The sequence below is a fragment of the Pipistrellus kuhlii genome, unplaced genomic scaffold (genome assembly GCF_014108245.1).
Source record: "Pipistrellus kuhlii isolate mPipKuh1 unplaced genomic scaffold, mPipKuh1.p scaffold_m20_p_16, whole genome shotgun sequence".
Taxonomy (NCBI): domain Eukaryota; kingdom Metazoa; phylum Chordata; class Mammalia; order Chiroptera; family Vespertilionidae; genus Pipistrellus; species Pipistrellus kuhlii.
In genome coordinates, this window is record NW_023425471.1 from 15,502,837 (window position 1) to 15,527,315 (window position 24,479).

The 24,479-nt window shown below is 39.3% G+C and overlaps 1 protein-coding gene and 1 pseudogene across 5 annotated transcripts in view; both read right to left on the reverse strand.

The window, feature by feature from the left end:
• Positions 1-419: 419 nt before the first annotated feature.
• On the reverse strand, positions 420-2,381 carry LOC118719879 (annotated as a pseudogene).
• Positions 2,382-8,355: 5,974 nt separating this feature from the next.
• The window catches only part of DMD (dystrophin), a 1,962,662-nt gene continuing 1,946,538 nt past the window's right edge, over positions 8,356-24,479 (reverse strand). For 2 of the 5 annotated variants that reach the window (XM_045582356.1, XM_045582355.1), the window contains one exon: positions 8,356-10,860. In XM_045582356.1, coding sequence (XP_045438312.1) covers positions 10,763-10,860 — 98 coding nt within the window. In that variant the 3' untranslated portion in view covers positions 8,356-10,762. Of the gene's footprint in view, positions 10,861-16,395; positions 16,428-24,479 lie in introns of all 5 variants that reach the window. The other 3 variants (XM_045582357.1, XM_036439739.2, XM_036439738.2) reach the window with 3 other exon arrangements.

The following is a 24,479-nucleotide window of genomic DNA, read 5'->3' on the forward strand; positions in this document are numbered from 1 at the left end:
GAATCGAACCTGAGACCTCTCAGTCCGAAGGCTGACGCTCTATCCACTGAGCCAAACCGGTTTTGGCCTGGCTGGTGTAAGACAGCAGTTAGATGAATGGAGCAGAGTGAACAAGGAGAAGGGTAGGAGGAATAAAGACAGGGAGGTACGAGTGAGATTGTATAGATTTTGTAGAATGCTACAAGAAGTCTGGCTTTTACTCTGTGTTGGAGAGCTGTTGGTGGGTTTCTGATTATACCTTAACAGTATTACGTTATGTGGAACTTAGACTAAAGGAGGGAAGGGTGGCAGTTGGGAGACCAACTGAAGGCTATTGTCATGATTCAGAAGCATGATTATGATGTCTCAGAGCAGTGAAAACAGAGATGGGGAAAGTGGCCAGATTCTAGATATATCTTTTTTTTTTTTTTTTTTTTTTTAATATTAACGCACACTTTGTTTTTATTATATTAAAATCAGGCAATGGTCTGACAATAAAAAGGCTGCTTATGGAATACTGTTATGTTAAACTTTACTTATAGGATGTTAAATCCTTACAACTAAGGTTTTCCCCAGAAAAAGATTAATGAAAACATCAATTGCTTTTCAGACATGCTAGTTGCTGCTTCGAAAGGTGGTTTTACACAAATACTAAATTAAAAAAAATCCTTTATAACACAATGAATCACTTTTATTTCATCTCAGCAATTAGTGTTCCTGAACAGAAAAGTGGAAAAACGCAGCCATTTGCCAGGAACGCAGCCATTTGCCAATTTTGGGGTTCTGTGGTGCACATCGAGTTCTTTCTTAATCCACGTTGAGGACCATGAGAAGCTGCAGCACCAAAACCAAAGTATGCACCGAATTCAGGGTTCTTTCTGTTCCAGTTGTCAAGATTCCAAACTATACCCAAATGGATTGCAAAGATGACCAAATGAGATCTCTGTTTAAAACTTCAATTTGTAAAAGCAAAAGCAATGATAGGAACAACAACTCAATTCATTCAGAGGGATCCTATGTGCTTACAAGTGTCTTCCGTGGCCTTCCTGAGCTTAAAAACAAACGTATCAGCTGAGTGGAGGGCTGCGGACCCAATTCCATTTCCCGGGCTGCTGGAGAGTAAATGAATGTATCAATAGTTCCAAACTAAACTAAATGGCGGGCAGTCAGAGACTCTTTCCAACCTTACCTGATGCCTTCTGGCCAAAACAAGGGAGTGTCGTGGAAAGTGTTGGGCGGTGATGGAGCGAGAAAGGGATGTGAAAAGGAGGGGGGAGGAAGCAGCACCCCTCGTTATAAAGGTGGTGGGGGAAGTTGTGGGGAAAGCCCTGAATTCCTCACCAAAGGCCAATTTCGGAGGGGAGCAGAGCGGGTACAATCTATGCTTCGGCCAAGGGTGATGGTAGAGCGGGGAAAGGATGGTGGCTTGGAAGGGGGAGGGGCATCATTTAAGACTTAAAAAAAAAACAAAAACCAGGGGTGCAAAGGAAGCACCGACACACAACCATCAATAGTCCCACAGGCTGTGACCTGAAACCTTCACATCTACTTTAATAAGCCACCCCAAGCTGGAGGGCTGTTGCAGGGAGGAGGGGGGGGAGGGAAAGAAGGCAGAGCCCCCAGATCATGTAATTAGCAGCAAGGTGATTGTGTGATGTGTCTTTTCACAGTTGAGTTAGATGTGCCCCACCAGTTATGATGGGAATCAATTTAAATATGCTTTCTTGATCCCAGAAGTTCAACTATGTGGACAGTGGTTACACTTGACAGGATGATTTGTTATAGCACAACATATATTTCAAACGGACAAAAAATTAGTATCATTTACAGTATCTTAAGATAAACTGCCTTTGAACGGGAGCTTCCTTTCCAGTACTTTGTGGTCTACAAGACGTATCTAGAAAATTTACTACTGTGGAAAATGAAGACGGCTTAAATCGAATGGGGGAGGGGTGAGCCTGTGGTTTTCTTTTTAATTAGTTGCTGTAACACTGTCCTTCTGGTGGCTGAGGGAGTTTCATATTTTCTTTAGACATCATTAGGCACCGAAGCTCCTACAGGACAACTTTTATACTATATGAATTCTGCCATTTCGCTAGCACTGATATGGCTCTTGGGTCCACCACTCCATTAGAACTATTAACTCCATTCATATTATTTTTTGTTACAAATCTTACAAAGGGGGGTGCTTCTGGGTCTTTAGGTCCACATTCTATTTTAAGGCTGTATATTTGGTTTTCATAAATTGTTCTTGGAGGCCTAATTATCATCCCTGTCCATCTTGTAAGTGTCATGTCTTCGTCATCTTCTAGACCCCAGCTAACTGTGCCATCTCCTACTCCTTTCTGGCCTTCTTTGAGTTCTTCCAACAGTCGAAAATTGTGAGGGACTTTTACTCCCCGGAGCCATCCCCGGAGCCAATCTCTAGATATGTCTTGAAAGGAGGGCCAACAGAACTTGCTAATGGAATAGATGTGAGTTTGAAGAAAAGGAAGAGTCATATGTGACTTCAAGGTTTTCGGCTTGTACAACTGGAGGATGGAGTTGCCATTAAATATTGGGGTTGGGAACATTTTAGATAATAGCAGGGAGGACACCACCTAAGGCTGTGGGCAGGCTGTATTCCTAATGGTCCAGTGAACTGCCTTTTAAATGTAGCATGTAGCCAAAACTGGTTTGGCTCAGTGGTTAGAGCATTGGCCTGCGGACTGAGGGGTCCCAGGTTCGATTCTGGTCAAGGGCATGTACCTTGGTTGCGGGCACATCCCCAGTGGGGGGTGTGCAGGAGGCAGCTGATCGATGATTCTCTCTCATTGATATTTCTAACTCGCTATCCCCCTTTCTTCCTCTCTGTAAAAAATCAATAAAATATATTTTTTTAAAATGTAGCATGTAGCACATATATAAAAAGGTCAGTTTTTCCTTTTTTAATATTAATCTGAAAACAAAGGAGAGAGAGAGAGAGAGAGAGAGAGAGAGAGAGAGAGAGAGAGAGAGAGAGAAGAAACATCAATTGGCTGCTTCCCATATGTGCCCCGACTGGAGATCCAACCTACAGGCTAGGCATATGCCCTGACTTGGAATAAAACTGGCAACCTTTCAGTGCACCAGACACTGCTCCAACTGAGCCAAACCAACCAGGGCAATTAGTGAGAAAAATAAAGGAAATTTTAGACATATAATGCATTACAGAAGACTCTGGTGCTTTTGGATGGAATGCTTGTAAATGTCTAAGTCCTTCTGTCGTAATGTGTTAAGTTCAATGTTCCTTATTGATTATCTGACTGCATGGCTTATCCATTGATGAAAGTGTGATATTAAAGGAGTCATCTCATGTTGCAGATGAATCTTATTGGTTCAATCTGCCTAATTCTAAGTGGTCTCTTAAACCTTTGTGCCTGTCTAAGCAGTCTTCTTTATTCTCAGTGGCTCCCAGTAGCTGAGGGTGTGCCAAGATCTATCAGTGTCCCAAGGGGAGCATCTTAGTTAGCTCCTAGATGCAGGCTGTTTGGGAGCTGGATCCTCTCTTTTATGGGAAGACTGGAGATGGGTGTTTCTATATACTGCACTGCACTGTGCTTGGGAGGGGAGGGGGCATAGTCAGCTAAGAATGGTTCCCTGAGTCAGGTGTTCAGAGCATTCCCAGGGCATCAGACCTGTGCAGATGCTCCATTCTGAGAGATAAATTAGTGAACTGGAGTGAGGCAGAGAGAGAACACAAAGATGATGTCCAGCATCCTCTGTGTTTTCAGGGGTCTCTGGGGAGTATTGCAGTTGGCCCCTAGATATATGTTATTATAGATTAGAAGTCTGCTCTATAGCTATTAAGATAAGCAAATAGGCTTCTTGTAAGGAAAGAATGAGCATTGTCATCTCTGTGTGGTCTCATAGACACAAGCCTTGTTAGCTTTCAAAGCTACATGTTTTCGGGGTCCATGTCTCTGGTGGAAATCTTAAAAGTTCAGGTACCAGATGTGGAGTCCAAACCCTTCATTCCTCAGGGAGAACTTGGGAGTGTTATGGGGAATTAATGTGATACATTAACTTATATTAGTCTAACTAGCCATAGAATAGGACTAAAATAAGAATTTACTAACAAAGTAGTTTGTAAAATAATTTATGTAAAGCTGCCCATGTTACTCGTAGTAAAGGTTAAACCTAGCTCATTATTCTAACATGATTTTTCTCTTAAAACCAGAACTTGCATGTTCTTCTTTCTCTCTCCCTCCTGAAAAAAACCCTTGCCTACACTGAGATGTTAAGATGGGCTGTCAAATCTCAGAGGGAAGGTGGAGGTGGGTGGGTGGGAAGAGATTAACCAAAGAATTTACATGCATATATGCATAACTCCTGGACACAGGCGTGGTGAAGGCCTGGGGCCAGGGAGAGGTGTGAGCTAGAAGGGGTCAATGGGGAATAAAAGGGGATTCTGTAATACTTTCAACAATAAAGGTAAATAATAAATAAATTATAGAAGGATTAAAAAAAAGAAGAAAGGCTTTGGGAAGAGAGTCCCCCATCTTCTCAAGTGGCTGGCACTTGAATAAACCTCTTTCTTTCTTACTAGCACCTTACTCATGAGTTTGATTTTCATTGTGGCAGGTAGCCAGACCTGTGTTCAGTTTTGGGAATTGTGAGGTCTCTCCTGGTTGTGTGTTGTATGACAGGGATGAGGTTTATGGTGATAATTTGTCTCAACCTCTTCTATTCATTTCAATGTGTGTGTGTGTGTATGTTTTCCTTATTTGCTCAATATGTGTAGGAGTCTCTCAGCTACTTTCTGGGTTTCTTTCAGAAAGAATTGTTCTGTATGTAGCTGTAGATTCAATGTGCCTGAGGGAGGAGGTGAGTTCAGGAGCTTCCTATGTTGCCATCTTGAACTAGAACTCTTAGAAAGTGACTGTTACATTATACAAATCATCTACATTATACACATGAAGACAATAAAATTTCTAAGCAGAACCCAAAGAATTAAGAATAATTAGGGTTTACAATGGACGAAAAACTCTGGGGGGGGGGGCAGGTATAAGAGTGGGAGGGGCAATGGAAAGATATGTACACATATATTACCTTAATAAAAAAAAAAGAATAATTAGGGTTTAAAATATATTCAAATTAGAGAAACTTCACTGCCTTTGCCAAGTGATCAAAGTTGACATCACCAAGAATGGGACAGACTGTCTTCACATTCCTCCTGCTATCATGTGCTGAGGAACCACCATCGCTTGTGTCACATTCTTGCCAAAAACACATCCCAGGAACCTAATAATGAGGTCATATCAAACCCAAATTGAGGCATGTTGTACAAAGCAGCTGCCTTGTACTCTGCAAAAATGTCAAGGTCTTTAAAGACAAAGAAACACAGAGAAACTGTTCTTGGTCAAAGGAGATTAAAGAGATATGACTAAGTGTCATGGCATCATGAATTAGATCCTAGACCAGCTCAGGAAAACATATAACTTTTGAAAAATCACTGCACAATTGACATTTAAATGTGGGTTGTGTGGATGACACTTTTGTATAATGTTAAATTTCTTTATTTTGATGATGGTAATGCCATCATGTAAGAGAATGTCCTAGTTCTTAGGAAATGTATATGAAGTATTTAAGTGTAAAAGGGCACAATGTCTAAAACTTACTGTCAAGATGGTTTAGGGAGAAAACAGACTGTTGAGAGAGCAAGAGTGAGAGAGAAATAGAAACAATTGTTGAATCTGGGTAAAGGGTATATGGGGGTTCTTTGTGCTATTCTTGCAACTTTTCTCTATGTTTAAGGTATTTCAAAATAAAGTTAAAATTTATCCTGTATATAGACACACTGAATGGCCAGATTATTATGATCTCTGAATGCTAAGTGCATGAATTCATGCATGGGTGGGGTCCAGCCAGCCTGGCCAGGGGGAGGGAACATGGGTGGTTGGCTGGCCTGCCTACTGGTTGAACTCCTGGTCGAGGGGACAATTTGCATATAAGCCTTTTATTATATAGGATATACACTGAGTGGCCAGATTATTATGCATTCAGAGATCATAATAATCTGGCCACTTAATCAATGTATGTACAAACGTGTGTATGTATGCGTAGATGTATAGAATTTAAGCCTCAACTTACTGTAGATAATCTCTTCTGTACACAAAAGTCACTCTCAGACACCTGCAAACTTCACACACTCACACATTACTTAAAGAGTCTGGCTTGCTGCTGCTCTCACGTTGTCAAATAAGTCCATGAGCTCACAGCAACTCTGAAGGCCAAGGAGCAATGGAGAATACTATATTTGTAGTTCCTACTCAAATGGCTATGCTACTGTGGGAAAGGATTCAATTCATGTCCTTCCTACATGTAGTTTAAGGGCAAAGTCTTTGCAAGTGTGCCAATGCTGCCTTTGTATTCCTTCCATGAGAGCATTACAAATGCAGGGAAATCCCACTACAGCTCAACAGAACACATCCATTAGTTTGGATGCTTTCTCTCCAGAACACATTTTGCTTGCTGGTGCACAATCTGTACCAGCTTGATCCATTTTAATTTTTAACTGAAATAATTCCCTCCCCTCCAGCCTGTGCCAGGTGTGAACAGAAAGCCAAATGCCCTCCTCGGAGTCCTCCACACACAGTTGTCTTAGACATGGTGAAGTTTTTAAAATTCCTCATTTCCCTAGTTGAATGCCATTCAAAACAGCCAGTCTGGTATTTCAACCAAAGGCTGGTTTGGGGGAATGACAGGAAGGATAAATGATGTATTCATGTAAATAGGATAAAAACTGCCCGGCTGGAATGGTTCAGCAGTTGAGTGTCAACCTATGAACCAGGAGGTTATGGTTTGATTCCCCATCAGAGCATATGCCTGGCTTGTGGGCTCGATCCCCAGTCGGGGGCATGCAGGAGACAACCAATCCATGATTCTCTCTCATCATGGATGCTTCTATCTCTCCCTCCCTCTGGAATCAGTAAATGAATTACTGAAATCAGTAAATGAATATTAAAAATAATTAGGATAAAAATCTTGGCATATGTGGACTTCAAGGGAAGTCTTTCAATGTAATAGTCACAAGTTGGCATTATCACTCCACCCTCAAAAACTTCGTGATTCGTCAGAGATGTCACACTCAGTTAACATCATTCTTAATGAGCTCAACCATCTGTTATTTCCAAAATCATTAGAATAGGCTAAAGCTAGTGAACTTTTGTAATTTTTTTGAATGTCTAGCATCTGAATCCTGTTGGGGAACTCCTCAACATGAATCCTGGTGGGAGAAAAAGACAACCTCTTGCTAGAGATGCTGGCATTGCTACTCATTCCCTAGCCTCCCTTGCAGCTAGAGCAGAAGCGAAGCAGGAGAGAGATGAGGGAAATCTACCTCTGACAGTAGTCATGACTATATATGGTAGAGGTATCCTCCCCAGAATCAGTTCTGCAGCAACCTTTTAGGTTAGACTCCTGCTACTCAGATGTCCCCTTAAGTTCGGTACCATGAACAATAGAAGGGGCATGAAATTCTCAAGAAGCAAAGTGTAAACTGCAAACTGGTCAATTCTTACACTTGTTATTACTAACACAATAAAATAAATGACAGGACAGTTGCACAAAAATGGCCTCCGAAGCTGCAAATGCTTGCCACCTTTGATCCAGAAATCTCGCTTCTGGGAATGTGTCCCATCTTTTCGCACAAGTCAAATAAGAAATGAGAGATGTGCAGTAATGTTTGTTATAGCAAAAGACTGAAAACAACCCACATATCCCAGCAAAGGGGACTGCTTAAATAATATCCCATATACAGTGGAGTGTTACGCAGCTATAAAAAGCGAGGAAGCATTTTATATATTGCATTGGAAAGATTCATTTTAATATCATTAAGAATGGACTTTAACCCATGCTTACATTTAAAAAAGCAAGGTATATAAATAGAATGCTATATTCTGTGTAATGAAAGGGAAAAAAGGAGGAATACATGTCTGTAATAAAGATACTTTGGGAGGATACATAAGAAATTTATGTACTAGCTATGATGCTCTGACTTCCACTGAAGCAGCTGACAAAAAATGTTTAATATTTACTCAGAGGGCAGTGAGTATGATCTGGGAACAGGTTGTTTGCTTTCTAGATTTTGCATTTTTCAACTGGATGCATGAATGACCTATTTAAAATTAAATAACTAAATTAGCCTGGCTGGTGTAGCTCAGTGGTTGAGCATTGATCTGTGAACCAAGTCACAGTTTGGTTCCTGGTCAGGACACGTGTCTGGGTTATGGGCTTGATCCTCAGTAGGGGGTGTGCAGGAAACTGATCAATGATTCATCATTGATGTTTCTCTCGCCCTTTCTGAAATCAATACAATGTAAAAATAAAAACAAAATATAGCAGTCCAATCAACACTTTTTGTAACATAACTGCGTGCTTTATTGAGATACACAGTAAAGCAGTAATATAATACAATAGTAAGGCATATATTTGGTGAAGTCTGATATGTTGTGAAAATGCAGTAAAACTGAAGTTTAAAAAAATAATTAGTAAATGTTACAGTGTTGGTGTTAAAACACAATGTATTATGATACTCAAGTAAGAACCCAGTACCTGAAAACAATGACATAACATGCCATGTGATGTTTATGCTTCAGTTACATTGATTATGATTTAGTTTTTAACACTCAGTGGTTATACAGAACACGAAATAATGTCCAAATTATGCTTAAAACATAGCAATAAAGCTCTCACTTTTTATTCATATATTTTACCAGACTCACTCCAAAACTAATGTCTAAAAGATAAAACAAAAAGATTAAAACAAAATTATGCACTCACTCTATCTTTGATTTTAGAATAAAACTTAAACTTCTTAGTAGGAAGTAAAGTAACCCCTTGTTTTAAATCGTGGTTAAAATAAATTCTTAAAGAAAAAGTCCAGCGTTACATAAAGGAAAAATGCAAGACTCAAACCGAATATTAATGTAATTTGTTACCTTAGAGCTTTGGGTTTTCTTTTGGAAATTATAAAGAAGAAAGAAAATGGGGGTAAATGTTCAAACAATGGACAAGTGGTGAAGCTGTGAAATCAGGTTTGCACAATTATTAGGAACACCCCAAAACCAAAGTGAGGTAGAAATAGCATGACAAGCCATGTTTGATGTTAATTATCATAATAAAATAAGGGACAAAACCCACACTCCAAAAGTTAATTACATTTGATGTAAGAGGTAACAGATTTGCAAAATAATAGGTCACATGGTGCTTTCTATTGAAAAAAAATTTTTAAACCAAAGATTAATAAGATGAAAGAGTAAAGCTTTTTCCTACCAGCTAGTCCTCTTGAGTTTTTCTCCTCTTTTTGAACGATGTTTATATATTTAACTTGCTTAATCCACCCAAAAAGGATTGCAGTGCCTTCTAGAACATCTGAACCTATATCTATCCTCATCCTCAGAGAAATGCAAAGGAGAGAAGCACAGTTCACGAACTTCTGGGTGGATATTTAACAGTGTCACAGTGTGATGGGGCTACTGTCTTACATTTTTCCAAGGGTTATCTTAAAGTAAGTCCTATGGCATTTAAAACTCACTGCAATGAGAGAAAAAAAAAAAAAGCTTAAAACAAAAAGGAAAAGAACCAAAACACCCACTGCTGTTGCGAGAAGAGAATCATTTAGTTGTAATTATATAGATTTCTATGTATGGTTATGAAGATTCACCCAATCCTTTACTTCAAGAGTGGCCTGCCTACTCCCTCAGAGGGATCAGCTGAGAACCCAGAGCCCTCCTCACCTCTGGGCATTTAAAATGTCTTCTGATGCTCTGACTTCCACTGAAGCACCATGAAGTCTAAATTGTGGCATTGCCAACAGCAGGAAGCTGTATATATCAACCAATGCATTATTCTGACATAGTAAGTCCTGTGTACTCATTCACATGTTCCTTTTCCCAAAAAATGCAATACTCTAGTTGTCAGTGGAAAGTTCCAAATGAGAAACATCTGGAGCCCCAGACAATGTTTTAGTGTGGTCGTTTCCTTCTGCCTTCAGGCTCCAGGAAAGCCGACCAGGTAAGCTGAATGACCAGAAGCAATTTCTTGCCATTAGCAAGTGGCAGGAACATTTGAACAAGAAATGTAAAAGATCTCTAGAAATTCCTATCGATCTATCTATATACCTATAGTATCCGCATACTTATAGACATATAGATGTGTACAACGAAAACCCAAAACCCACAGCCCGTTCCACTCAGTCAACAACTCTCAAGAGAGCAATGTGAAGCAGTCATTTGGTAGTGTCAGAGGAAGTCTTATCTCAATATGCAAGAAAAAAAAAAGCATGAATTTCATATGGATATCACGCTAAAAGGAAGCAAAACAATGTACTGCCTCAAAGTTTGTGTGTGTGTGTGTATGTGTGTGTGTGTGTGTGTGTGTGTGTGTGTGTGTGTTTAGGGGTTTTTATAAACAACTTTTTTTTTTAAATAAAGCACACTTTAGTTTACAATCTTTCTGTATAACTGTTATAAATTTTTAAACAACCCAAAATGCGTTCCATATAAAGAAATGGCAAGTTATTGAACTATCAAGATTTTACATGTAGTTTTCTTATAACTTTTTTTGTACAATTGCATAGACGTGTAAAACCTGCCATTGTTAACAAAACAATAACAGACTTAGAAACTACTGAAATCTACAGTATAGTACCACTACCCTTCACAAAAATATAGATTTTTTTTCTTGTAAACTCTTACTGTCTAATCCTCTTTGTTGTATGAATATTATAAAAACCATGCGGGAATCAGGAGTTGTAAAACATTTATTCTGCCCCTTCTTCATCTGTCATGACTGAAACTAAGGACTCCATCGCTCGGCCCAAATCATCTGCCAAGTGGAAAAGGCTTCCTACATTGTGTCCTGGAAAACAAAGAGAGAGAGAGAGACTTCACACAGGTGCAGGCATCACCCCCTGGCTTTTTGCCATGTGGGAAACCATTCCCCATTTGTTGATGAGGACAACACAGAAGCTGCATCGAGGGTATATACAACAGGGTTGGATTTCCACCAGTTTCCAGGAAGAAGCAAAGCCTTGTTAATGAAGCCATTTCACGTTGTTAGTATTAGCTGAATATTGGATCAGACTACGGTTGCCATCCGAGTAGAAAAATGTCAAAGACCACACTCATCTTCTCAATATAGAGCAAAAGGATTCCATGGCTGCCCTAGCTGGTTTGGCTCAATAGATAGAGCATGGGCCTGCAGACTGAATGGTCCCAGGTTTGACTCCAGTCAAGGGCAGATGCCTAGGTTGCAGGTTCCATCCCCAGTAGGAGGCGTGCAGGAGGCAGCTGATCAATGATTTTCTCTCACCACTGATGCTTCTATCTCTCCTTCTCCCTTCCTCTCTGAAATCAATTAACAGTACATATTTAAAAAAAGTATTCCATGGGTAAGCAAAAGATTCTCCTCATCACAGGAATATTTCACCCTTTCCTAGCACTAGATTTTTTTTTTTTTTAATATCAAACAACCATCACCATAACTATCACCACTACCACTGCCACCATTGCCACTCTATGGCCACCACCATTATCAACACTACTACCATCACCACAACATGAAATCTTCAATGCTGTTTCAAGTTGTTGGCTCACTTCTCCCCCCCCCTCTCTTTATTAAGGAATTACATGTGTCCTTATCCCCCCATTGCTCTTCCCATCCCCCCACTAATGCTCTCACCCCCTTGGTGCCTGTGTCCATTGGTTAGGCTTATATGCATGCGTACAAGTCCTTTGGTTGATCTCTCTCTTACCCCACCCTCCCCTACCTTCCCTCTGAGGTTTGATGGTATGGTCAATGCTTCTCTGTTTCTGGGTCTGTTTTTGTTCATCAATTTATGTTGTTCATTATATTCCACAAATGAGTGAGATCATGTGATATTTATCTTTCTCTGACTGGCTTATTTCGCTTAGCATGATGCTCTCTAGCAAATGGTAAGAATTCTTCTTCTTCTTCTTCTTCTTTTTTTTTTTTTTTTTTTTTTTTTTTTTTTTTTTTTTTTTTTTTTTTTTTTTTTACCACAGTGTAGTATTCCATTGTGTAGATGTACCTGTTGATGGGCACTTAGGCCGTTTCTAAATCTTAGCTTTGGTGAATTGTGCTTCTATGAACATTGGGGTGCATATATCCTTTCTGAGGTTATGGTGGAGGTGACTATTTGCTTTCTGCTTTTACCTGGGTTGAAAAAGAAACTCTTGATGGGACCTTTCTGTACACTATTAATGTTTGAATTAGAAAGCTTCAAAATAAAAATCACTTTCCATTCCAAATTACTCTGGAGCCCAATTATAATATGACCCACATGAGTTTGGGTGTCCTGTGAGTCAAGTTTTGATCTCCTAAATGAGGGTTAACTATCAGAATCACCTTTTAGTAACAATGTGACATGACCTAGCATTAATCCCCCAGCACAGAAAACAGAGGCAGCACAATATCCCTGGTTACTTTGTGGCAAAATTCCGATCTAGAGTAAAATGATTTGAGACATACTGTATGGCTTTTTTGTAGGTACCATATTTTTTATTGACTTTTCATGTAGGTACCATATTTTTATATGGCTTATTTTAATTCTTGGACATCAGTAAGTCATTTCACTATTCAAGTACTGCCTTGGAAATGAAAAATGCTTTACTGAGCTATTACTACCTTGCCATGTATCAACTTTACAGATTGCCATAGTAATTGTTAAAATCTCTATAAAAATTAAAGATAGACTAGGACAGGCATTCTGTTCTAATATTTATTTCAAGAGATGTCGTTTTTATATATGAGAGAGAGGATCTAGAGAGTATTCATAGGCCACACTTACACAGTGATGGCACCAGATCAAACTAAGACTTATTGAAACTGTAATGCCATTCAGCCATTAAAAGGTGATCAAGTTTATAAAAATCTCTTTGAACTTATCAGTGCAAAGAGTTTCTGTGGGAACTAATTATATATATTTTAATTACTATGGATTTTGGTTGAGATTGCAAACATAGAAACTTAATAAAACATATGTACTACTTATAGAGTGAGCCAAGTGTTTGGCAGCCTTCCGTGGAACTAAAATAGTCATTGGATTTTTATATAATAAATATAGTTATATATTTATAAATATATAATATTATATAGTCATCAATAACCACAGGAAGACAGTGGGTCCTTTGCTGTTCTTTTGAGCTTAGAGCACAAATATATAACTGATGTCATTAGGTTAGAGGGCTTCCCTTGTATCTATTTTTGACTGCCGTGCAATCCTGGAAAATCGCAATTATTCATGCATAATTGAAAATGGATGGGCTAACAGTACATTCTTAATTACTTGCTATCTTAACAGCAATTAGTGAAGCCAGTAAAAACAAAACTCAAGATCCTTCCAACTTGGTATCTGAATAGAATTCCAACTATTTCTCATTACCCACGTATAGTCCACCTTGTAGATAAAAAATGTTACAAACATAAAACAGGCAAGAATTCATTTTTTCTCCCATTGGCTTATTGATAATAATCAAAACATGCCTATTTTTAGATTGTTTGCTAGGGGATGTGGATTGCAGTTCTAAAGATAATAAAGACAAGTAAATCCATTTCTAGATTACAGCAGGTCCTTGAATAACATTTTGTTCACCGCTGTTTCGTTATAACATTGATGAGCTGTCGTAGGAACCCAACTCTTGTTTATATCAATGAGCCTATGGCGAAAGTGGTTTCATCATATGTAATTTCGTTTAAAGCCAAGAACCTACTGATGATGCTAAGTGAAGACTTACTGTATATAACCAAGTGGTGCTTGTGCTCCTTGAAATAGTGATCAGTTACTACCCAAACAGAAAACACTTGCGTCTCTCAAAAGGCATGAGTTCTAGGTACATCTGCTATTGAAAAAGTTACCTGGTAAATTACTCATTATTCTTACTATGCCATACACACACCCACAAAATGGTAGGTGTCCTTTAAACCTGTCTAGACTGTTCATGTTCACCAAATGACCTCATGGCTGTCCCTATGCTAGAAAAATGGTGTTCAGTCACCTCACCATATCTACATTATGCCTTTGGTCACTTTATTTTCAAATACTTGTTTCACCAGAATAGTGATTCCAATGTTTCTCATGGATGTTTTTGTTAGAGCCAGAAAAGAAATCTATCTCTTTGACAAAATACTGCCTCAAAGAATCATATATCTCAATCCATTGGAGGCATAAAACTGCACTCTACTATGGATACAGAAAATAGAGTTGTACTCTGGTTCTATTGTCCAGTGCATAAAGCAGAACATTAGAGAGGTCATTAATTTTACATGACAGGTATTCCTAAAGTCAAAATTAAAATCTTATATTAAGAGCGCGAAAGGCACTGAAAAACAGGCAGGATTCAGGCATCTATAATCAGCGCCAGGAACAAGCTGACAACAAAATACATCTGTAGAAAGTATTAATTTAATCCATTTTAATGCAAGGATTGTTGAACACAAAGGCACCATGCGTTGAACATTAGGGCAGTGGTATGTTTTTCCAAGTTGGCGCTAACTGCGACACATCCAGTCTCACACGCCACCTCTGCCTGAGGGAGTTATTTTCTGCAGTGATTGGAATTGAGACTTTCTGGCAGTGAGCCAAGCCCTCAATAGCAATCTGGCACTCTATTTTTTAAAAATATAATGCCCAAATAAATGGCCAAAGCAAAGCCAGAATACTGCAGTGAAATCTGCTTATCTTTCCTTTTCTATAATTTAATCTTTGGGGGGTGGGGGTGGGGGTGGGGAAGAGCTGGTCTACTATACATTTGGAGTATTTTCATAGCATTAAAAAGATCACTATTATTTTGTTCCTCTGGCTCTCTGGAAACTTGATCGATTGTGTGCCTCAGGTAGTAAAGCTTCCAAATGCATATATGACTTCAATTATATGTGCTGGCCTTTTCTAACATTCATTCATGAGAGAAACATGTTCAGGGTGGTCAAGATTACGGTGCAACTTTTTATAAGTTAAAATAAATGTTAAGGAGCACTTACCAGAAGAATGAACCCTGGAGGTCTCACATGAGAAGTATGTGAGCCAGGCAAACCATCAGGATCATTCAATGCTTCACCTATTCAAGTGTCCTCAGTTTCTCCTCCCAGCTACCACTCCCTCCCTGGGAGCCCACTGCCCCAAGCCGTGGAAGGAGCACTGGTATAGACACACTGAAGAATCATTCAATTATCCTTTATTTATTTATTAGTATGACTCCTTATATTTAAATGAATGAGTGGCTACTCTTGTCCATCCTATTACTAAGGATCCAAAACTTTCTCTCATAAAGACTCTCCACCCATCCAGTCTGCTTCCCAGATGAGTACATGCTATTGCCATCCATGAGACGGTTTTCCTTCTCATATCAGTTGCACTAAACTCTTGGTAGAGCAAATTTTACTTCAGTTGGGCTGTCACTCAACACTTTGTCATCCAATCGTCATTTGATTAGGTAACTCAATGTCTAAATAATATTTCTGGTGGAAGTATGAAGGAGCTTTCACTGTAAAACCCCAAACCACATACAGTGATAATGCTATATCCTATCCTTTTAACACCAAAAGAGGCATAAAAAAACCCCAACATCTCTTAAGACTCCCAACATTTATTTTTTACGTCTAATTGGTTAACATTCTATCTGGCTCCAAATGCCAAATAAAAAAATAAGCATCCTCTAAGGGGCGAGTAGAGATGACACAAGCCTTTCCAACACCATGTTCTAACGTGGCAGTCAAGCATCAGAGTTAAGAGTGGCTTTGGAGACTGCCTGGATTCAAACTCTGTCACCTTGGGCACAGTTTGTCCTTTCACTTTCCTTATCTGTAAAATGGGGTTAATAAGGGTATCTACCTCATAAGCTTCTCATGAAGCATACATAGGAAATACTTAGAACAGTGCTTGGAGCACAGTAAGTGCTAGAGTGGGAAAGGAAGAGTGTAGGGACCCAGGGGGAGAAAAAAAGAAGAAAAAGAAAACAAGACAAAACGAAGATATCCCAAAAGGATACAAACCAAATGCACTGGCAGAAAATGCTAGAGTCCTGGAAGTAGTTATGTCCAAGGCTAAGTTTATTTTGAAGATTTTGTTTGTGTTGCAAATGGCAACAGATGATGACCTGCAGGCTTCTGACGCAGGGACTACAGAGGTTTGCCATTTGAAAGAGATTCCTGTATTCCCCGACCCATGGTCCTGTCGTCATGGTGATGACAATGGCAATGAATATTTGAGGACTGTTCCTCATGAGCTGCAAGTGGAGAGGTGACTACCATCCTTACACGATGACATGTGTAATACAAACATGCGCGTGCACGCACACAACTCTTACACAAACGCCAAACATAGAAAGCGGGATGAGACAGACAGAAGCCATGGCTGTGAGTCTGAATCTCACTGACCTCTCTCATTGGCTTCCCAGGGGGATTTCTTCCTTTAATAATAGAAAGAGGAAGAGGTAGAGGTATCAGAAAGGGAAAAAAAATCATGCATATATATACAGTTTCATACCAATTTACTACTTTTACCAAACTAATGTTGAGATGACAATTCATTTATTACCTTCTGGAAAAAAAAAAAAAAAGAAAGAAACAAACAAAAAACCCAAAAGACACATCCAGTCAAATAACCTTTACACACACTTAAATCAGTGTGAACAGATAACACGATCCAGGAGAGAGCATAGAATCCATGGTGGTCACGTGGGAAAACTGGATGAAAGCTGGCACAGCATAGGAATCCGACAAATCAAACATTGTTTTTAAGAGCAATCATAGGATCTCAAGCTTAACGTCCAAAGTCTCAGAATCTCTTTACTCTGGACTTGACAATCAACACACAGAAACATAAACAGTAGTTTTCTTCGTGTGCCCAAACTCCACACCCCAAATGCAAAGCAGAACATCACATGGATGACAGACTCCATCCTCTTTGGAGAATTTGTTCCACCTGGTAGAATCTGAGCATGCCCATAGTGGGACTGGGGGCATTTGAGGAAAAGAAAGAAAAAAGGGGGAAGGAGATCAAGCCCACTAATGGGCAAGCCACAGAGCCGGAGCCAGGAATAAGCCTTCAACTTCCTCATGTCAGCAGATATTAGGAGCCTTGAGAGTCCATGGCTAAAGACCCACTGGTCTTATTTGCTTTAGAGAATCCCACATCTATGCATATGTACTTATATTTTTCAAAAGCAATTTTTGATGAGGAATTTTTCTATGATAATACAATTGGATAGAAAATTATAGCCCTCTGACCATACTACATGCCTTGGGCATGCAATTTCCTTTTAGCTCCCGAGTCTTAAAAATGAAATACTATTGGTTTTAAAACTTGGACTTTAGCAAAAATCTTCTACAAAATCCCAGTATTTACAGCAGGTTAAAGTAGAACTGTGAGAGACCCATGCCTCCCTACGCCTGACCCACCAGGCTCAGGAGCTCCAAGACCAAAACTCCCTGTAACAATTTGAGAACTACTACTCTAGAATGAGGAACTATAAAGTTACCATTAAAAAACAAATCTTTCAAAACTCAAGTCTAGGGCTCAAAACTTCTAGTATGTATTTAAAGGTTTTCTAAGTATGAGTTTCCTCCCTCCCTCCCTCATTTCCTTCCTTCTGAATTTTCCCGAGTCCAGAATCTCAAGGGTATAAAAACTGCTTGATTGACCATGTCTTCATGTCAAAGTGCTCATGACCCTAGTCTAATCAGGAAAGAGAGAAATAGGTGCCAGCTTCTCAAGTGAGGAGTGGGGGGAATCCCAGTGGTAGGCCCATACCAAATGGCAGGAAAAAGGAAGAAAAGAACTTTATTTCATTCTTGAATAAAAGAATACCAGCATGACTTACCCATTCCTTTTGACTCCTTTAGCAAGTTGTTTTTTTAATCTTTGTACTTCATAGTTATACTGTCTAGTACTAGAATTAAATTCTTTCCCCTAAAAGATTATGATCTCAAGGGCAGGGCCCACGTGTTGCTTACCCACCACTCTATCCATAATACTTTGTATTGCACCCTGACACTATGGGTATTTGATAAATTCTGGTTGAAGTGAATTAGAAAGGTAGCCACAAGGTCATGGCCATGAGTCCTTTGGTGTTTTAGGCAACTTGGCCTTGTGTGCTACCGTCTAGCTTGAATGACAAGAGCTGGTAACTTGTTATGGCTTGTTTCTCTGATTTATTTTTTGAAGTTCAGAACTTTCATGAAGGACAGTGTTGTTAGAAAGGAATGTGATGTAATTACGATTACTTGAATGATAAATGCTGCTTGTCTTGATCCATTCTATACCAAGCCATATTTAGAGCTCAGTATCAACTGGGCACTGCCGAATATGCAGCAAATGATTTGGATTTTGTTTCAGGTACTTCTCCAGAACCTGTATTGTATATAAATGAGCCTCCCAGAGCCTTGTTAACCCTGACCTTTTTCAAAAGCCTCCCTCATCGTTGGGTGGCAATGTGCTTATTAGCATGGTAAAAAAGGACTGCCCTGTTTTTCTTTAAAAAAGTTTTAAAATGTTTCCCACTGTAGTAAGCATAGTTCTATATTGATAAAATGCAATATTGAAGAAAAGTACTTATCAATCAAGAAATATAAGTACCAGAGCAAAGTTTTATTTCATAAATACATTCTTTGGCAATGAGGTGCCTTAGACATTCACTTAGGCTGTCCATCTGGCAATGTGGGATGTTGTCAGGAAATGAATCAAGAGAAAAAAAGGAAATGTGCTAGCACATCCTGAGTCTAAATATAGGGCTTGGTCAGGTCTGGATAAGTTGAGTTTACTCAGGCAGTATGAACGTAAGATGATTGGTTGTAATTCTTTAATTTAATGTCAGTTTTTGGGTACCATTAGCTTCTTTATCTTAGTCCACTGACCAGTTTGAAAGTTTAGAATGAGTTCCTTTTTTAGGATTTCTGTTTCAATACAAGTAAGATTCCAATGGTCATACTTGAACTATATTGAAGCATGCTGGTGTCTTTGATGAACAGTGATATAAATGCATAGTCATCTCAAATGCAGTTTTGATGAGCTCAAAGTTGAACAGCACCTAAGCCTGTGGCTGTATGTAATGAGTTAGAATGGATAACAAAATAACAGTGTGAAGTAGGGACTGGCAAACTTTCTCTGTAAAGGCCAGAGAGTAAAGATTTTAGGTTCCCAGGCCACACCATCCCTGGTGTGACTTTCAGCTCTACCATAGCTACTCTGCCACTATAGTGAGAAACAGCCATAAACAATATGTAAATGAAAGGGTATGGATCTGTACCAATAAAACTTTATTTACAAAACCAGGATCTGACCTATCGGCTGTAGTGTAAAGGAATGAGAGTTAGAATCCTTCATGGAGGCAGAAAGGAAACACAATGGTTCCTGCTTCTGCCTGGTTCTTGACGTTGTGCTTCCATTAAAGAATCACAGATAAGACTTGGATTTTAAAGGATGGCAGGTTTTGCAAAGCTGTTGGGTTGGTAATTTAGAGGCATGTCACACAATTTATGTGAGCTTATTTGGAAGGGACAGGAAGTATGAGAATGACAGGCTACTATGGGTTATTTGGGATAAAATTTATGTGGCACAGGTCAGCAGGTAAGAGATTATACAAGCGGCAAAAATACCTGCATAGTATTGCTAATTGCTTCCTGAATTATCTTGCTGTACTAAGAGCTTATGTTGGATCCTCGAATTCATTAATCTATTACAGTGGCACCTCGTTTTGAGAAAGCTCAATATCATACTGCTGACTAGGGAAGCACTTCTTTCATGAATGTGCATGCATATAAAAATACCTCTGTTAGACTGCTAAATGATCAGATGTGTATGGGCAAATAACTTTAAAATTATGTTTATTGTTCATTCTACCAATGTGGTGTTCCTAAAGAATAATGGTGGAGATTTAGAAAGTACTTCCAGTAGATAATGATTTCTATTACAGTGGAATTCAACTTCTAAATATACTTTTAGAGGTGGACAGATTATAGATAGATAATTAGAAACTGGTTAATATCTTATGTTTAATATACATTGAGCCACTCAAATCCCCAAGTGGCTGTGAACAGCTAACTATATCTAGAGATTAATCAGGAAAGATATAATCACAAAGCTAAATGTGCATCCATTCACACCTTGAACACCCAGCTGTTTATATTGGTTATTATGCAGGACAGTTTCACCATCAGCTTACCACTACATGGAGAAGAATGTAACCCCTCTATTAATTTGAATAACAGTTGAGTAAGGCCATTGAGAGAAGATCAGGAGGCTAATTTAACGTGCTGAATGGCCATGAACCAGGCACTTAACTTCTTTGGGCTTCCAGGTACTTTTAATGAAAATGAAATATGAAGATTAGCTGATACTTTAAGACTTGACCTCTAAGTCAAAACTGTGGCCGAGGATAGCAAAGAGATTGTAAATTTAATTTACACAGTAACTCCCCTATCTATATGCTTTATATTTGTGGAAAACATAATGTTGTTGTTTTTTAAAAGTATTTCCCTCTGTGGGCAATTATCTAGCAGGGTTAAGTAAACCACGAGGTGGTATTTAAGAGCACATTTCCACTAAATGTCAGACCTCGGGCTCAGACATCTGTTCTGAATTACTCAAACAGCTGTCCGAAACAGCTGTAGTAACCGTGAACTTCATTTTTTTGTAACACAACAACGGGAACATGGATGGCAGGCTTAGAATCAAAGCACAATATCCAAGGCATTACCAAGATCTTGGCAGAAATTTGCATGGTAAAAAATCTAAAGTTTCATTTTCTTTAAAAATATATTCACCTGGGTAAGAAAAACTGAGATTGGTTAGATCAATATGTTTTAAACCACTGGATCAGAAAATCAATTTAGTGGGTTGCAAGCAGCAGTTTATTTTTCAGTAGATAACATATAGGAATAGTGTGAATTATATGTATCAATAGTATGGTAAGAACTGCTGCTTGAAACATTTGCTTCTGGTCTTTGTATATACAGAGTGGGGCAAAAGTAAATTTATAGTTGTTCATATGGAAAATATTATAAGAATAAACTCTGCGTTTCTCATACTCACAACTGTAAACCACTTTTTCCCCACCCTGTACTATAAACATGTATGTGTGGTGTATACATGTGTTTATATAACTACACATAAATAATTTGATAGCTTCACCCCATTTTGAGATGTAAAATGTTTCTCTTACTATAGATAATGGTCAAAAAATATCAAAAGCCACTGTTTTGGACATCAAAGATGTTAAAGGCACTGTTCAAGGCCCTTCCATTTGGGAGAATCTGTAATCCCAAGAACATTGAAATCTCAGGATTTTTTGCTTAATATCAGCCTAACATACCTACTAACTGTTAAGATGTTCCCATTAAGCCCTACCATGTATTTATATTTTCTCTATTCTTTAAATATGAGAAATGCTTTTAGTTAGAAATAAGACATACAAAATACAATTTGGGGAGTATATTGATATATTTTTTTGCAGTGACACTTTTTATCCTTTGAATTTGGAGAGAAAAAGTGTGCTGTCACTTATAAGATATATATATTTCACCGACACAGAAATGCTAAAGTCCTTGGAATTTCCTCTGATGAGAAGCATCAAGGTGTATTTTATGTTAATGAGTACCTAGAGATGGAGACTGGTTGCCAGGGGAGCCAACTATGTGATTAGAGGGTTGGAACTTTTAATCTTACCCCAAGAGCTGCAGGGTTAGGAGAGGGGATGAAGATTAGGATCAACCACCATTGGCCAATGAGTTCATCAATGAGACCTACGTCATGAAGCCTCCATAAAAATCTGAAATGATGTGGTTTGGGCCGCTTTTGTGTTAATTAACACATGGAGATTCAGAGAGAGTGGAGCCCCCAGAAGCCCTGGAATCTCCATGCCCCTTCCCCATACGTTGCCCTGTGCATCTCTTCCTGCTGGCAGTTCCTGAGTTAAATGCTTTCCTACTAAACAGGTGATCTAATAAGCAAATCATTTTTTGCTGAGTTCTGGGAGCCACTCGAGAACGTTAATTTAACCCAAGGAGGGGTGTCCAGTTTTGTAGGACGGAGCCATGAACTTGTGGGATGTGATGCGACCTCTAGGTAGATAGTGTCTGAAGTGAGTTGCAGTGTAGGATTCCCAGCTGGTGTCAGAGAAGTGCCTGTTGTTGGTGTGGGGGAAACCCCCACCCACTGGAATTGGGTGCAGAATCATAAAAAGGCCTATCATAAGGCCAAGTTTGGCAGGAAGTAGCAAGAAAAGTAAAAATGTCAACGTCATAGCATTACAAAATACCAGGCAGATCTAGTTCCTTATCTACTCTCTTATTATTTTTGTTTGATCGTGTTTTCCTCAGGAAATTGACTTAATTTTTGAAGGCCACCACAGTACTATTGAGTAAGTAGGAACTTACTTAAAGGAATTGATATCAGATGAAGCCTCCTTATAGCATATTTGAAAACTCCAATTAGCACTCAGGAGACGATATTGCTTCCATAAGTGCTAATTTAGTAAACACTATGCAGGCTGCCCGAATGGTCACCCAAGTATCCATATAAGTAAATCCACATCACACAAGTAGCATCAGAAATGCGAACTACCAACTATCATAGCAGAGAAAGCATATTTCTAGTCTTGCAGGTGGCTACTTCCACACCCATGTGGTATCCAGCTTTAAGGACTCTTCAAGGGGATGCAGGGAGAGGATGCTGAGGATTTCACTTTCAAGACACTTAGGATGGACCAGGGACCCAGTACGAAAGGCTGCTATGGGAAATGAGCCATGAGCCCTGCTCTGGCCTCTCCTCTGCTCTCCTCTAGTTGTTTAGATGTGCAAGAAACGCCCAGGGCACCAACGTATCACCACTAACTTCCCACAGAGCAGGTAACTTGCTTTCAGTTTAAGGGGCTGGGAGAAGACAGTATCCATGATCTTCAAGGGAAAGCCTGGGGTCCATGGAATATGTGTGAGATGTTGAGGCCCAAAGTCCCTGCCCAACCAGTAGCTGTGTGATTTGGAAGAAGACACTTGCTCAGTCGGAAGCTAACCTCCTATTTATCTAAAAGGGTGCTTCTTAGGATTCATAGTGTTGTAGACATCTCCGTTACAGCAATAACAGTACAGCACTGTGATTTGAACTTTGGAAATCTACAGTCACTGTTGATTACGAGCACCTAGATGACGAGGAACCTGGCATTTCTTCTTTGCATCCCTAACCCCCTCCACTGGTCCATAGTAGGTGCTTATCAAAGCTGGCAGGATAAAGGTGAAAGCATGTGATTTATGTCAAACTGGCATATGGTCTCATTATGATTCATAGCATCTGGGGAGAGAAGACAGCTAAGATAGTCAAGATGGGGATGGGAGTGGTGGGTGTGGGGTGGGAGGAAGACAGATAAGATTTTTATCTGTGAGAATCAACATATCAGAGATGCTCTGTGGCAGAAAGATGGCTGGTGCAGATGTTTAAAATTAGCTTCCCCTGATGGTTCCTTAGCAACCCTCTATCAGAACATTATTGCTTTTAATGTGCACTGCACTACGTTTACTCATACATCAAGTAGCTAGGAAATGGCCATTGTGCACCGAGAGGGAACAAAAAGGTAGGACTCAAAACACCCTCGTCAGCGCCCTTAGGGAGAGGTACAAATAGCCAGATTCTCTGGAGCCCTTCCCTCCTGGGCTGCCCATTAGGGGTGCCAATCACTGGCCACAAAGCCTTGTTTTCCCTTTTGGCTTCTCTAGCTTTCCTTTGTCTGCTCACAGGCAATGGCTGCCATTCTTTTTATGCACTGAAGGGAAGTGGGTCAGTGATTTTGTTTTACGTCCGGGCAGTGAACTTAAAGAAAAACTCCAAAAAATTAACAGCAGCAGCACAGCACCTCCTTGGAGGAGGCAAAAACATCTAAAGCTCATACTGGCTGGAGGGGAAATGCGTTGGGGGGAAATGCGTTGGGGGGAAATGCTATTTTTGAACAAGGAGCGAAGTACACAAGGTCTAAGTGATGGGGAGAAAGGAATTAAAGGCATTAATAATGTTAATGTTTTTCTTTGTGAAGGTTGTCGTCCATCTATGGAAGTTAAAAAAAGTAACAAAATAGTATATAAAAATTTGGATCTACTTATATTTAAAAAATGGGATAAGACACAATTTTTAAATATAGAGGGCATCAAATTGCAAGTTAAGAGTTCCCACCACCACTGTATATCAGGCATGTCCTGGACTCACTGTATTGTTTAGTAACTGTATGTCCCTGGCAAAAACACCATTAGCACACTAATTTTCTCATCTGTAAAAGTTACAGAATTGCTCTTACGTAAAAGCTACCTCATAATGAATTCTGCAAAGTAATGTGCCAAGCAAGTAAAATACTTTCGAAATACAAGTTAGTATTCTATATTTCTACCATCATCTAGATTACACAGGTATTTAAATTTAACCAGAATCTATGACCAGAAAATGCATTCATCCAAACCAGAAATTCACATTTGAAAATAAA